This window comes from Coptis chinensis, chromosome 3 (assembly GCF_015680905.1).
Source record: "Coptis chinensis isolate HL-2020 chromosome 3, ASM1568090v1, whole genome shotgun sequence".
Taxonomy (NCBI): domain Eukaryota; kingdom Viridiplantae; phylum Streptophyta; class Magnoliopsida; order Ranunculales; family Ranunculaceae; genus Coptis; species Coptis chinensis.
Window position 1 is genome coordinate 12,062,217 of NC_141458.1, and position 17,113 is coordinate 12,079,329.

The 17,113-nt window shown below is 35.6% G+C and overlaps 1 protein-coding gene across 2 annotated transcripts; it reads right to left on the reverse strand.

Moving 5' to 3' along the window:
* Positions 1-10,096: 10,096 nt before the first annotated feature.
* LOC147507966 (Cyclophilin-like peptidyl-prolyl cis-trans isomerase family protein) lies at positions 10,097-16,701 on the reverse strand. Of its 2 annotated transcripts, XM_086600603.1 has the most exons (3): positions 15,753-16,701; positions 10,869-11,101; positions 10,097-10,378 (listed from the first exon to the last, which is right to left on the reverse strand). In XM_086600603.1, the coding sequence occupies exons 1-2, from the start codon at positions 16,468-16,470 to the stop codon at positions 10,893-10,895; spliced, it is 927 nt and encodes a 308-aa protein (XP_086456729.1). In that variant the 5' UTR covers positions 16,471-16,701; the 3' UTR covers positions 10,097-10,378; positions 10,869-10,892. The 2 variants fall into 2 exon arrangements, with proteins under 2 accessions (XP_086456729.1, XP_086456728.1); XM_086600602.1 differs by lacking the exon at positions 10,097-10,378 and having other exon boundaries at positions 10,648-11,101; positions 15,753-16,700.
* Positions 16,702-17,113: the final 412 nt, after the last annotated feature.

Consider the following 17,113-nt stretch of genomic DNA (forward strand, 5'->3'; position numbering starts at 1 on the left):
TCATTATCTTTATGAAAAGTTGCTGTCTGTGATAATTATTATGTTTTTGGTTAAAACTAAATCAAATTGGCTCGTACCAAGCAATTACCAAAAAAGTCCTCACGATTTGACATGTCCGTACACAACATTTACTACGGACACCGTTACAGAAAGCTCGTTTCTCGGGGGGGTACGGATGTCTCACGCCGTCGAATTTACTTTCTATAAGACTTTGGGAAAAAGCAGAAATTTGGGTAACATTAGCTCGACTAATTCTGACACAGAATCTAAAGAGAAAACAATCAACGGCTACAAAACTCTTCGCGATGGCCTAAAAGACAATATACAATGCCGTATTCAGGCCGGTTATCAACTTACGAAAAGTCCGAAACACGACAAAATAATAATACGAGAAAATGAAAAGAAAGGAAAAACATTTACGTTGCTTCTTTCTTCACCACACGAAGACAACGATCGTGATCCAATTATTTGACACGTGGCACCCAGGACCACATTGTAGGGACCAGTTAGAGCACGCGTAGAGATGCTTCGAATCAGGATCGTACACGTGGAATAGAGAACATAGACAAAGGCAATTTGGGACCACTAACGCAGAAGAACTTTGACGTGTTGCACGATAATCGAGGTTCCTCAAGGAAAAAAAAAGGAAACTTTTTGCTGTTTCTGTGGCGCCGCCGACTTCTTCAAAGGAAAAGCTTTTAATTAAGTGGTCCTGGATTCATGCTAAAAGTAAAGTGGTCCTTCTTTTTTTTTGCTTACCGATACAGTGTTTGGGACCGCATTGCTGTCACAGTGCACCAGCTAATGTAAGATCGTCCATCTTTGATGATTGTAGGATGGTCCCCCTAAGTGGTTCATAGCTGTGGTCCTTCATCAAAGCCTTAACTCGTGATTTGCCTCCATACCGGGACAGAGAGAAAGAAAATGGATGGATTATGCAAAAAAACATCTTTTGTTAGTTTAAAACAAAACTTCGCCATCCAGAAGCACGTTTTTTTAAACAGTTAAAACGTATTTTTGCTGTTTATTTTTGTCCCCACGCCATTTCTTTTGGTATAAATTGGAGAAAATACTGAAACTATTATTGCTTCAATTGTCGTGTTGTTGTTAGTTTGTTACATGCTACTATGCTAGCCATTTCATGTAGTTTCTCATTATTTTCATCGAGTTTATTTTTTGCCGGCCAACTAGTGCATTGAGGTATTGGTTCTTTTGGGGCTTTCATCTTAAAATTGTACGTTTTGCAAACCAAATAGCTTTAACTGAAGGTACCAGTAAACCAAAATAATGTTACATGTTTGCTACTTAATAATTAAGTAAAGAAGAGCATATTAACAATGTTTTAATATGCATTTTGATCTACTATATATCATGACTTCATTAGTAACGATTGATTACTTCTCAAAGTCATGTACTCATGTCTTTGTAAGCCTCTTATAGGAATCACCTTTAACTCGATCACTTGCATATTAGTCTACTTACACGAATGAACTTTCATTATGTTATCGGCGCTAATATGCTGATTTTGATGTGTTTTTTTGTGCATTCCTTCCGTGAAGGATATATATGATAGTTGATAATATAGCTAAAGGTGCCTCTATTCAGCATTATTCAGTAATATTATACGATATGCCAGAAGAGCTTTTTTCATGGATAAATGAGGTTGAGAGGTACAGCTGAAATAGAAAGATAATTGGGTGTTCATGTTCCTCCTTTTTGCTATAAAATTTGGCACTTTGATTTTGCGTGATTGTGAATGAGAAATGATATTGGTGGGATTTCTATTTTGAGAATATCCCATTGTCAATTTTTGAGCTGAAGTAGTTTCAATAACGGGGCCGGTCACAACTCACAAGCTGGCAAGTCACGACTAGTGCTTAATCAAACTAATTTGTGGGTCTACTTCCTTGTAGTCAAAATTATAAAAGTCAGGGGGGGCAGAAATGGGTTACGTACTTACAAGTCTTTGGTTTTTGTGGGGCCAACGTAGAAATTAAGCAAAACACATCACATTATCATTTCGGAGGTGAAAAAAGGTCCCACACTCCAACAACACTAACCAACAAAGAGGACAAAGACAATATTGAGAGCAAAGAAAAAGTCTCTAATGTCACACCTTTGATACATTAATTTATTGAAAGTGTTGGTTATGTTTGGTAAGTCTAGTCCTTATAATTTTGATTTATGTTATCAGGATGGAGTTGGTACCCTTGATGTTAGGCTTTGTAACACCAGCTCATCCACCAATGTCTTGTACAAAATCTCATAATGTATCATCTTCTTTATTTAATTATATAACTTATATTATGGTTGATTTGATTTGGTCATATATATAGTTTTGTAGGTGGGGTAGAAGCAGTTTTTAATGGTGTGGATGGTGAATCACATGTGTGAATAGAAGAAGTTCCAAACTTGTCTCCTGTCCTGTGAGTAGTGTACACAATTAGGATTTTTTTATATATCTGTTTTTCAATCATTATGATGTTACAACTTACAGATTGTGAGAAAGAGAACTTCAAGTGTTCAACATGGTTGGAGACAACAATGGTAAAGACGTAAAGTGGCGGTAACTTATAGTAAAGTCTATTCTATTCTCTTATTATCAAAGAAATTGCTTCGAAGTAAACCAATCTTAAAAACTAAGATTTGGCAAAACCCTCTTACTGTAGAGATCTCCTTAATGTACATTAGCAAGTAGCAACTAGGCAGCTATGAATACCCTGAAGTTATAAGGGCTGCATGCTGCATGCATGTATACCATCGCATCTCGAAACCTTTATTTATGATTCCGTGGTTGATGATATATTGCTGCGTCGCCGTGACTAGCGTCGGGATAGTAAAACAAGTTTCAAAAAGACTACTCATACAGTCATACAGTTAAAAATAAGTCATAAACCGGTTTCTTCTAGGATGGAACTTGGGTCGGGTTAGTCTAAGCCAATGTAATAAAATCCGATTTCTGTTAGTTTTGGGCTAACATGTCATATCTATGGTCCGGGTTTGATTTTGTAAAATAAAAACCCGATTCGGTTTTGGGTTGGGCTCGGCTTAGAATATTAAAAAACCGAAAAAATCCGAGCATATATATATATATATATATATCTTTATCTTTCAATTATTCTATTTTTATAAAAAAAATAAAGTTGAAAATATCTATTTTAGAAATAATAATGTAATCAACAAGGTTAATTTCTCTTTCAAACAATCAAATCTCTTTAATTTCATTATAAGATTTCAATTTCAGTGTTTTTTGCCTCATAATTTTAAAAAAAAAAAAACCGGAAAAGTTTGACCAATCCGACCCAACCTGAATTGGTAGGCTAAAACTAAGGCTGGAACTTTAAAAACCGGCTAGGGTTTGGTCCCAGACTCGGACTGAAACATTTGAAACTCGAATTAGACTCGATTATACCTCAACCCGACCTAACCCGTCCGAATTCCACCCCTACTTTCTTCAAACAATTTATTTCCCGATGGACCATGTTGCCCACGTACTATCCATCCAGTACTGTGGGACTGAGATGTCCTGGAAGAGATGGACTCTAGGTTAAATTTTGAACCTTGCCTCTGAGGCATGATATATCATATATGCACCATGAAACTTCTTTCCATGTCTTAATCCATGGTTAAATACTTGACTGAGCTTTCAAAATAGTCTCACCTTATCGTCCAAGGCATGAAGTGATGGTTCTTGACACAGACATAGAAAGGCAAAAATGCTTTGAAATAAACCAACTGTAACATTTTATCCAAGTATGCCGCGATATATATGGTGTATAGTATTTGAGTGATTGAAAACATTGCCAGAAATATCTACTTTCTGCTACTTTGAAAAATACTGATCAATTAGAACGAAGGGTTATTGTCAATTAATCCCGAGTTTAGAAGTACTCCACTACTTTATGGTGTGTACAAATTCAATTATTCGGAAAATGAACCTTGGGTTATTAATTTATTATCAATATATATATATGTCACAATAATTTTGCACCAACACTATAATCGCGAGAGGTCAAACAAATGCATGAAATAAAGAGAGAAGCAAAGTGGGAAATGCTTTATATATTTTTTCAAATGGAAGTTAGTTGATGTGATGTGAAACAATACAAAGGAATCATGCAAGTACCCCACACTGAAGTATTGAACTTCATCCATAAAAGTTGAGTTTTTGAAGTATCTTGTTATAGTAGTGCTTTAATCCAATTATTTACACTCTTAATTTCCTTTATTCTTCTGCTGTTGGAAAATTCTTAACCAAAAAGGTGATCCTTATGACAATCCAATGATCTTAAATCACTTCATGAAGCCTCAATAATTTTCCTTATCTTCATATAGATGTTGATTGACATAGATTTTGAATGAGGGAACTACTTATTATACTTCGGAACCTATTCCATTCTGTGCAAATAAATGGTTTGAAGCTACCCTTTAAAGAGTTGCACCAAGCAATCCCTTGAAAGACAACAAAAAGTGAAAAGGGAGATCAATGCTAGGAAGAATCGGCAAAATATACCCAAGATCTGCATCTCATGTTAGGGTTTTGGCAAACAACATCATTAAGTACCACAATAAGAAAGAAACAAATGTTGCAGTTTATTATCATGGAAGATGGAAGAAGTTGGGAAAATTCTACAAGCTACTAAATATGAAGAATCTATGTATCTCTATCCGTTATCTTTTTCTTTCTGTTGGTTTCTGGAAAAATATATTCCCTCCAAGTCTCTCTTTTAAAGGTTCCGTAAGTCTAAAATATTTTCTTGTCTTCTACACAAGCATTTTAGTTTTAAATACACTTTTTGACTTGCAAAAAGTAAAAGTAGTAAAAAGAACAAATCCCATAAAAAGGTTGCTTCTTCAGATATACCATCACTATGAGGTGGGGAAAACATTTAAAGACCTATGGAGTACCAAGGTAAAAGGTATTTTCCTGAAACAGAAGTGGTACAAGTGCATGAGTTCGGTTCCTCTATAACCGGGTACAGAGACGGAATCTCTGTAACTGTTATAAACTTTGTGTCATCTGTCTACTTTAACAGCCCATGACTTCTGTTAGTTTTCCTTTTTATTTCTTCTTATTTCATGTATTTGTTTTTTTCTTTTTAATATCTAACTAAAAAACCCCATTTCATGTTTTTTTTTTTTCTTTTTAATATCTAACTAAAAAATCCTATTTCATGTATTTTTTTTTTCTTTTTAATATATAACTAAAAAAACCCCATGTATCGTAAGTTCATAATTTAAATAATAAAAAAAAAACCCCAACCCATCTCACCATGGGCAGATCTAAGGGGCGGGGTGGGCTGTAGTCAGTGTTCATGATTCCAAACGAAATATCGAAATTCCACCCAATATTTTGGTTTTAAAAAAACGGAAAAAAACAACATAGTGTCGAAATATTAATGATTTCGAAATTATTCATAATTCCAAATATGACAAATGTTGTGAATTTTGGTTTTTGGATTTGTCAGAATTTCGATAATTCTAAAATCCCGAACTATGGCTGCAGCACACCCAATTTTTCAAACCAGATGATCAAATGACTAATATGGTTTGTCTTAACTTAAAAATGACATGAATCCTAAAAAAATATATATAATGATATGAATGGGGTTGTACGTGGGGTGGAGGCCGGTTAACTGGATTTAGAGGAAAAGGAATAAAGGTTAAGCCACTAAGATGGAGGGGCGATTTAGGATTGCCGTTCAAGGGGGCTGCTACAACTAACATACACTATAAATATATTTTTTTTTGGTGAATTATACACTATTATAACTAGTATTTTTCTTTTTCAACATAAAAGTTGGGTGTGCTGCAGCTAGGGCAGGAATCGGGTCGGGTTTGACTCGAATCCGAATAGTTTGGGTCGATTTTCATATCCGTTTATTTATTCGGGGTCGGGTTCGGGGTCGGATTTGGATATATTTTTTGGATTTTTTTTGCATTTTTAGTGTTATCCGATCGGGTTGGTCGGATTCGGATATAAGATTTCGGTTTTATTCGGGTTCGGATATTGTCAAACTATTCGGGTTCGAATTCGGATATAGCCATATCCGACCGAACCCGTTCCGTTCCCCCCTTAGCTGTAGCTCAGCTAGGGGTGCAGACGGATATCCAAAAATCCGAATCCGATTTGTATTCGTATTCAAAAAATAGGATATTATCCGAAAATTTCAGATATTGGATTCGGATTTAGATAAATTTTTCTATCCGAATAATTTAGATAAATTCAAGTGATTTCTATCGGATAATATCCAATCCGGTTTCTTATAACATAAATGCAATATTTCATTCTTATATACCGACACACTTAACTATTTAAGTATTATTATAAAATATGGTCCATTATCCCAGTAACAATAACTATTAATGCCAGTGTTTTAGGAAGAAAAAGTTTGAAATTATAGGTTCATTCAATACACCAGTACACCACTCCGTCCCCTTCTTCCTCAAGTTCTGATGTTCTCAAAGGCAATACCACCACCGCATGACACCATCACGGCTCACAACATCATCTATTTTCTCCACCTCTTTTCTCAATCTCCCTGTGTGAATCAAATACACCCACCTCTTCTTCCTCTATCAAATTCTCAGCCTATTAGTAACAAGAACAAGAACAAGCAAGTCTGGATCTAATTCAACGATAAATCATTTCAAATGTTTTTAAAAATAAAACTATGATACCACCACCACCAGCATATTCAATAATAATTTAGTAATTGTTATTGAATATGGTAATTGCTACTACTTGCTGAAAGTGAAGGTGGTAATTGTTCTTGTGCTGCTAATAATTTAGTTTCCTTATTTGAATGAATAGATAGATATAACTTTGGAGTTTTATTAATTTTAATTTTTATTTTGAGTTTTTGTGATATTTTTTATCGGATCAGATATTATCCGATATCCGATTTGGACATCTTCATATACTATTGTTGTACATCCATCGGATTCGGATATGAGTGCATAAGTTCGGATTCGGATACAGCCATATCCAAATCTGAACCTATCCGTTTGCACCCCTAACTAGGGGTGGAACTCGGGCGGGTTGGGTTGGGTTGAGGCCTAACCCAAGCCCGGGACCAAGTTATAGTCGGTCTTTAAATTTTTAGCCCAAGCCTAACTCAAGTTGGTCAGGTTGGGTTGATCAAGTTTCTCGGGTTTCAATATTAAACAGTGAAGAACTCAACGCATTTTCACTATTAAAAAAATAAATTAAGAGATAAATAACATTGAAATTTAATATTCTAACCAAATCAAAGGGATTTGATTATTTGAAATTTTATACTAGCTCATCAATGAAACTAACCTGATATTGATTCAATTATTTTACTCTTTTAAAATTGATATTCTCAACCTTATTTTTTCACTATTCAAGAATAAATTTTATTTTAATAAAAATATTAAAAACTAAATTAAATGTATCATATATGCAAAAGGGCTCGGGTTTTATTTCCTAATATTTGATATTATAAAAACAAAAAATGAAAAAAACCAAAATAATATTTTGATTTATTTTTTATTTTTGGGTCAATACCAAGCCTATGTTGACCCGCATCACGGATCTGAAATGCTAGCTTAGGACCTATGTTACACGGATGCAAACACAGACGCGGTGATTCAGTTATATCTCAAAAATGTAGGACGCGGACGCAGTAAAAGACGCGGAAATTAATTAATATTTATAATTTTATTTTATACTAGCTATTGTGCATGTGGTACCCATTATAATTAATTTTTTTTTTTTTTAAAGTTTAAGTTTAAAACATTAGTTTTGAATTACTATTAAACTATGTTCAAAAATTAATTACTATTTTACCTCTCAAAATTTAAAAAAAATAATAAAAAAAGTGAAATGACCAAAATGCCCCTACGTCCACACACATTCACTATTCACTAGACCCATCGTTTTTCTATATATTTTATTTTATATAAATTGAATATTAAAAACTAAATTAAATGTATCAACATTCATAAATTCAAAACTATTAAAGATAAATAGCCACAAAATTAAGTTTAATATTTCCTAATCAAACTTTAAAAACATGTCATAAGTCTTAATAAAAACAAAAAATGAAAAAATTGAGTTTTTTAATATTATTTTGATTTATTTTTTAATTTTTTTGGGTCAAAATCCGCATTCTGACTATGTTGACCTTAGATCCGGTGTGAATAAAAGTCTTGACCCAAATTCCCACCCGGTTTAGTTTGACCCATGTCCGGGTTTAGTTGATCGAACCATGCGTGGGTTAGTGCGTCCGTGCTTTAGAGCCCAGGACCAACAAAATCGGGTTTTAGCCTATCAAGCTTGGGCTAACCCGACCCAAGTTCCACCGGCCCTAGCTGCAGCCATAGTTTAGGATTTCAAAATTATCATAACTCCGCTCTATCCAAAAAATGAAATTCATAATATTTCAACCCATGTTATATTCGGAATTTCAACTAATTTCAAAATCATCAATATTAGACCCTATGTTGTTTTTTTCAATTTTTTGAAAAACTAAAATATTGAGCAGAATTTCAATATTATGTTCCAAATCATGACACTAATTGCAGCCCCCCGCCCCCCTTGGATCCACCCCTGTTGAGATGGGTCGTTTATTTATTTAAATTATGATTTTTTTTTAATTAGATATTAAAAAGAGAAAAAATGGAAATACATGAAATAAAAAGAAAAACTAACGGAAGTTATGGGGCTGTTAAAGTAGACAGGTGGCACAAAATTTATAACAATTACAGAGATTCTCTGTACCGGTTACAGAGGAACCGGACTCCAAGTGCATTATTATCAACCGTAAAAGAAGGTTAGGAACGTGTTATGACATTGATATATGATCAGTAGAATAGAAATGACGCTCCTGCATTGTCACCTAATGAAGAGCCACGACCTTAATTAGACGACAAGATTGAGAGTAAAGACATAAACTTAGCACAGCTTGTGTGGTCCAATTTAAGAGGGTCAGAAGAGCTTTGTTTCATGAGACCGGTTCCACTATAACTGGGTACAGAGATCAATCTGTACCACACACACATTTCGTATCTCAGCGCATAAACACACATCTCATAACACACACAGATATCGAGACATACACATACATTTTGGATTCGGATCAATGGCAAGATAACACGGTTACAGAGATAATCTCTGTATCCCAGTTGTAGAGATCTCAAATCCTTGTTTCAACTGAGAGGACTTTTGAGAGTATCTCCTTACCTTCATCGATCTGGCAAATGTCAGTGGTCCAACTCTTTTTTTCTGTTGCTTTACCTACCTTCTTCGTGCATTCAATCCTTTGTTCTGATTTCGAAATTATTGAAATTCCGAATTGTTTTGGGAAAAAAGAAAAACAAAAAAAAAAAAATTCCGTTTGGCATTTCGACAACAGTGTCGAAATAAACAAGTTTCCAAAATACATCTGGGCCGTTGGATTCCCCAGATCTGGTTATCATCACCAACCATTTTAATTAAGATGGTGTGGCGTTGGATTCTATGATGGTGGTGACTAAAAACAAGTATCCGATTATTGTTGGAGATCATCCCTATATGGAGAAGACGATGAAAGTAATTGATGGTGAACATATCATTTTTCTTCGAAAATCAGCAGACTTTAAAATTTAGATTTGGCTGGAGATGTAAAGCTAGGGTTAGGGATTTTAGCTGCTAATTCAAATAATTAACCGTAATTACAATAGTACCCCAGCGGCACATACCGAATATTTCAATTTCAATTCTGAGGTTTCGTTCGAAATCACCAACTATGATTCAATCTAATCCCCTCGTGAAACTATGGACACCACAAAAACATCAAATGAGGTTATGAGGACTTAAAAATGATGATGATGGGATGACACCGATTTTCAAAAAAGAAGATTAAAGGAAAAGTAAATGGTTTTATGGTCCCCCTCAAAGTAGATGATGTTTCACTTATATTACATCAGATATTTGCCCCACCCGATTTCAACTCTAGACACCAAAAATCATAAATCAAAAATCGATTTCCTTTTAGGTTGGTATATGTCCACACTCATTAGAAAATCATCTGACCTTTTCGAGATTGAAAATCACTATCGATCAACTATTGATTATCAAAATACACAGAAATTTAAGAAGAACAAGAAGAAGAAGAAAGCTTTACTGACAAGCTTTATGTTGTATTACCGATCTCAAAGATAAAACTTACCCCCACTTCATATTTCCACTCCATATTCATCTAACCACTACTTACAAGATATTGGAAAATAACAAAGCAAAATGTTTCAACACCTTTGGATTTCGACTCGACACTGATCTAGGCCATATTGCAAAGCATATTATAGGTAAATAGTAAAGTGAAGTAGTTAACTGTGCCGAGCCAAGGAGATGGCTATGTCTTTCCATAAAGCCCTGCAAACAAATCATAGCAAGTAACACATACTTCATTGGCAGCTGGAACCACACTTTCCTTTATTACAATCAGGGCCTTTTTCTTGGGATTAGTGTTGGGAGTCAGAGATCATCTTTTTTTGGTGTAAAGGTTTTATGGTTGACCCTTTGTCAACCGTGTCAAGGATTCTTTAATGCAACGTTCCTTTGCTAAAATGATCATGATATAATGGTACATACAGAGGCTCTGGAACACATACTAATGCATGTACGTTTAGTGACACTGTACATAACATGCTGGCCGAGATGACCACAATATATGAGCATTGCTAACAAAAAAGGGTAAAATATAGTTTTGAGGAAAAGTTCACTTCCACAAAGAATTGTAATGCTTATACTATTTAAGAAAATGAAATAGTATGAAGTGTGTTTACCACTTTGACCATGTAATTAACAAGGAACAACAAAATGTATCAGTAGATGAAGTAAAACTTTCAAATTATGAACATACCCCTTGGATCTCGAAAAGGAACAATCAAGGCAGACTTGGAGAAAGCAAAGGCTTGGCCACTTTAAGCTCCCCACAGTCACTTATATAGACTGTTTTAAGAGGTCTGTTCCATATATTACGTGCACTCTGAGCTCTTTCGTCTCCAAAAAACTCAGCCAAATCGTTGAATTGGCGTATCCGATCAGATGGTTTGTAAGTAGGTATAGCAGCTATGGTCGTTACGACATCAAGGCCTGAAACAAAAATTAATAAACAATTTAGCACCACTTCTATTTTTTTCATTCTTCCAGCACAAATTCACTCACAGTGCACTGTCCAACATATAATTAAGAACCAAAAATGACATACACAGTAATGGACAGTAAGTAAGCAACAAATCAAAATCTTAATACTACTGATACACACACGCCACATTTGGATTGACAATTTCTGCATCCTATGCACATAATTATTGTGTTAATACTCACATACTAGGAGATCACACTAGAAACTTCAAAACTTCTTCAAAAAACGAATAATCTGCTAGAAGCCTAGAAATAAATAAGAATGACGAAAAGTACGGCAAAGAATCAGGTCAGATTCACCCAATATCCGACGCCACAGAAACCCGATAATGCCAGGTTTGGTATCTTAAAGTATCCAAAATACATAATCTGGTCAGGTTCGGAAAATACTTGACACCCGGAAAACCCGTTTAGATCCGATTAGCTACTAAAGGAATTTAAGAATTCACTAAGGGTAGTGTCATAAAATACAATTTAAAAGTAAGTTACCGAGAAAACAGAACACAAAATAGACCCTATGTGTCGATAGAGCATATGCAGAGTTCTTTGAAACCCTCATTGAGTGACTGATGGCTGTTCCTTGGAATTTCTTAACTTCTCTTTACTTAGCATGATCTGCAATGAATTCAATAATATTTCCACCTCTGAATCACTTCCTCTGCACTTCCTAAACAGATCTAATGATGAAAATCTTAACTTTTCAACTCTTCTTCCCTTTCTCTGCTCTTCTCATACAGATCTGATGAAGATATGCAATGGAAATTGCTTCCAAACTTGTTTTTTACATTAAACTGTATATTTATATTGTTTCACAGTTGGTTTTTTGAGATTTAACAATAAAGGCTTGGGAGTTTTGGAGAGATGGAAGACGGTTTTGAATTCGAGCTGATAACCCAACAAACCTGATATAAATTTCAGTTTCATATACTAATGGAATTTGTGACCCGAGTTGTGCTCAGGTGAGTTGTGTTCAGGTTCGGATGAGTAAACAAGTTTTGGATTCGGATTCGGATATATTTCAACCAGGCCTGAAACCAACCTGTTCCCTTCCCTACGAAAAGACAGACTCGAAATAAAGAAGAAGTAAAGGCAAGTGCACAAGCATCTCCACTTTGTGACGGTACAGATCCATAGGAAGGGAACGACAACAACCATATGCAAGTTGAAAGTAAAAAAGGCAATAATTGCAAGCACCATGAAAACCCTATAAATGATAAATATGACATCACTTGCTGCAATCTTCTTAAATTCCGTGAAAAGAGATCCAAGAGCAAAAGAGGAAAAGAGCATTTATTATTTACATAAAAACTATTGATTGAACAGAATGTAGAAGTTTGTATTCGACATCATGTTCCACCTTTTTTCTTTCCAATAGTTACTACTTTATCCCCCCTAAAATCTTAAATCCCTTTCGCACTGAAGGTGTTTGCTCCCAAGATTTTAGGCCCAACCTCCCAAGGTTTGACCATTAGGGAACTGGACACCTTTCTAGTTGAAGACCAGACTGTAATGTCACACCTCCATCTCAAACAAACTCAAAAATAGTTAAAAGAAGTAGTCATAAACTCAAAATGGGATTTGAAATATAGATAAAACTAATCTAGGTAAACATAACAGAGATACAGAAGAATATTTAATGGTTGTAAAAAATAGATAATCATGGTACGAGAGAACACAATTTTTTAAAAGAAAGGCAAACAAGCGAAGACAAAGAAGCAGCACTAAATTCATACAATAGTAATACATTGGGATATTAGAGCTACTCTGATCCTTTTTTACCTTATCTTTTTCTAACAGTTTTCTCTTTCATTCAAGTCATTTACGCCCACCAAAACTACCGAGGATGGTCATCCATATTCAGAGCACCCCCACAAAACCAAGCTCTCAACAATTAAGGACAACCATATTTTCCCCAGAACTTCCACCCTCTCACCAGTATTGCTCTCTCTTTGTTCTTTCAGATTTGTGATTGAGAGACAAAAGTGGCGGTTTGAGGAGGCTTGGTGAAGTCAAAGAGTGGTGATTTGGGATGGTAGCAGCATTGTATTTGATACGCAGACCCTTATACTTTGTTTAGACACGTATGTAAATCACCTGGTGTCTTCATGACTACAAATACTAAAAAGATAGACAAAAATTATGGGTGAATTTCAGAACAACAAAGAGATATTACATTATATCTTTGACACCAATATCATCTCTCATTATTGTAACTTAATCTCAGTAATGTACAACCCTTCTTTCAGTATAGAACATCTTGCGTACTCCAGAGGTGAACTTTGCAGCGGAGATGACAGCACACTTTGGTGTTAGATTTAGTAACAACAATGGCTTTTGTGTGATGGTAAACCCCCATGGATCTAAACAAAGTGGAGGTCCATGATATAAATATAGAAAATACCATAGATTTGGTCGAGCTTCTAAAGCATGAGTTGGAGTTCACTACTCCAGATTTCTTACTACACTATAAATGTAACCTTTTGACATTAACACGATTCAAACCTACTAAGCAAAAAAAGAGTATAGAGCACTTCCTTATTATTTGAATCCCAAGAACGACAAATAAGATGATTATGAATACTTATTAGGGGGATACAGCTTCATTCGCCAAAATCATAGATCAAATAATGACACGTATCACAACATGTTGGTATCAAAAAGCTCACAGAAAAATAAATTTTTTTACTTTTTAGTATCAAATGTACCCATTGTAAAACACGTGCCCATCTTATATTGGATATTCATAAATAACAATATTGCCAACTTTAACTCGATGCATTTCTACTAAAAAATAACAGATATACCTTGCTTTTTCCTTTTCTCAATAAAAGATATTATATTAGTATCACAGTGAATATACATCAGCACCAAGAACAGTAGCGACTATGAAGCACAGGCACTAACACTACACGGATACGGCCCAACGCGACAGGGACACAATGGATACGCCATTTTAAAAAAAAGTGAGATGTTGATATGTGAAGGATATGCTAAAAGAAACATTGTAGATGTATACCTACAATTGAAAACTAATATTCTCCCCCAAATTTTCAATCTAATCATCTAATTCAAAGTATGGCCAATTCTAAAAGATTAAGCAATAAGCATAAAATCAATTTTGTTTTAAACGAGTGGATAAAACCCATATATTCGGTCCTGTTTTGTTATAATTCTTTACGATTGATAAAACTAAGAAAAACACAAATAATTCCCTGTGCATATCCCCAGCGTGTCCAAAATTGTAAAATACACTTGATAATCAAATACTCCAAATGGAGTATCGGACATGTGTCTGAGGCGTGTAAGTATCCGATACATGTCGGACACACAAATACTTTGCCTCTGGAGAAGTATCCATGCTTCATAGAGTAGCGAAGACTACAGAATACCATTCGAGGACCAATCCCAAAACCCATGAGCCCCACGTAGAAAGGACAAGAAAATAAGAAACAAAACATAAACATCATGTAAAGAAAAGCCAAAAGACAAGAACAATAGGCCAAAGCCTAAGCACCGCCACCATAGTGATACAACCATAACACCACAGTCCACAACCTAGCACTGTCTATATATAATGAATAAATAAATACACAATGAACTAAAACCTACAGATCACAGTTCACTCATTGAATACTCTGACTAGAAAAGCGTTGCAAATTTTTTAACTCAGAGAGGTCCCTCTGTCCTCTGCTCTTCTCTATCTCCCTTCAAAACAGAACAGAAATGACTGTAAAAATAACAAGGTTGCTTTTGAAGAAAATTCGCTAAACAAAATACGGAAGCAGAAATCTTCAACTGATACTGAAAACTAAAGAGGTTTTATTTAAGTTATATATCGATGATTCTTACACTAAGAGAAAAACGTATTTCTCCACTTAATTTTGAAAAAAGAAAGTATCTATGTAACTAGAACAGAGTGGTAGTTAGTCACGTAAATATTAGCAACTTACTAAACTATTCTAGTCAGATAATTGGTATCTAAGTATGTACCTTGGTTCCTCAAGGGAATCACATAACCTTCCTTTTATTCTCTACAATGAATTGCTTGTTTTTCTTTCTTTTTTTTTGGCTCCGAGAGATGGTAATTCAATAATGAGAAACAAAGACCAAGAAACCTCCAAATACAAGAGAACTACAAACAATACACCTCGAAGTTGAGAAACAAAAGTTGTCACCCCATATCTAAAGAATAAAGACAATAAACAATCCCAGCTACCTACAAAAGACACGAAAAAAGCACCATCTAATCTCCTTGAAGATTTTAAACCAATGACATACATAAGCTTTCATAAATATTATGACCTCCTCTGGTGTAGCCAAAGTTGCCACTCTAGTTCTCTTGTGTAATTTCTCATATGGTCGTATTTTATTTTAAATTTCAACATTTTGGCTCACAAAATGTTCACATGGTTAACCCTTTGCTTGGATTTTACAGTTATGGTAACTACACTCTCTTCAACAAGTGAAAGAAAATAAAATTGATTCCATCTATTCCCAACTCTAAACTTAGGAACATGCATTTTCACATGAGTAACTCAGTTAATTAGTTAAGCAATACAGTGAAAACAAGAAATGTAACAAAGAAAAAGCACTAACTAACCTTCAAGCACAGTCCCAAACACAATATTCCTACCATCAAGCTGCGGAGTCGGTGCGGGCCCAGTAGTAATCAAGAACTCAACATTCCTATACTCCGGGTCCAACTTAATCTCATCCTCATCATCATTCTCCGATAAACACAAGGAAACAACACCCGGTCTAGAATGTTGTAGAAGAAACGCTCTACTCTCAACCGTTTCCGTATTTCTGGCCAACTCATCATAAGGTGGTTTCACTTCACCTTTATCTCTCCTACCTTGTTTCCCAGCAATGAAATATTCCCCGGGAAATATTTTATGTACTAATGTTCCTTTATAGGACGAACCAGTTGACGTGCCAATACACATTTGTTTGAAATTGGAGACAGTTAATGGGACTTGTTTTCCGTATAGACCAATTACGACTCGGCCTAATGGTTCGGTTTCTTCACACGCGGTGTATTCGTCGTCGCCTAAGGTTCGGTCGGGTCGGAAGTAATTTGGGCAAATGCTCAAGTCTATGTAGACACGGTCGGTTATTGTGACGTCAGGTTGTCGTGTGGGAGTGACCTCACTACTGCTTAGGGAGAGTGGTGTGGGGAGGGATAGAGTGGATGTGAGGATAATTAGGGACCGGCGGGTTATGTGGGTTTTGAGATTTTGGAATTTCGGTGAAATTTGGAGGCGTTTGGGAGTGTGGTGGTGGAAGTGAAGAGTGGTGCTTGCTGCTGAGCAGTCCATAGCTGAGTATTATTATTGGATATATTACCATCTTTTGTTTGGGCCTGGAAATTATTAGTACTTACTACTTACTAGTGCTCTGTTTGGTTCATGGGGTTGGCTTGCAAATAGAACAACACGAATGCAAAATTTGGATTGCACAACATTTACAAGATTTTGAGATTCAGCTTTATTATTATTCATCTATGGTGTAAGAGAGAGACAGAGCCGGAAATAAATATTCTTCTTTTATGACTATGTGGCTGATTTGGTTGGAGAGACGTAAATATCGGTTTCCTATGAGCACATTTAGCTTGAAAGACTGCCGAACACGTGTGGCAGTCTCTTTTACAATGAACACCCAGCAGGGACAATAAGACTGTACCTCTTTAAGACATGGCAACTAGGGCAGGGATCCGGTTCGGGTCGGATATGGCTATTGTAGGGGAGCAATATTCTCATTAAGGAATATAGCGCACGCGCGAAGCATAAGCGAACTCAGGACATCGACTTCCAAGACCGATCTGTGAGCAGCTCCCTTCATGTAAGTGGTGTAGGGGAGCAATATCCTCATTAAGGAATATAGCGCACGCGCGAAGCATAAGCAAACTCAGGACATCGACCTCCAAGACCGATCTGTGAGCAGCTCCCTTCATGTAGGTGG

What these genes read in the sequence shown, in the direction of transcription:
- LOC147507966 (XM_086600603.1), bottom strand. Translation starts at nt 16,470, where the DNA reads ATGGACTGCTCAGCAGCAAGCACCACTCTTCACTTCCACCACCACACT. An exon ending in GTTTGGGACTGTGCTTGAAG is followed by an intron (nt 11,102 to 15,752) that starts GTTAGTTAGTGC and finishes TTTTTGTTTCAG; the next exon opens with GCCTTGATGTCGTAACGACC.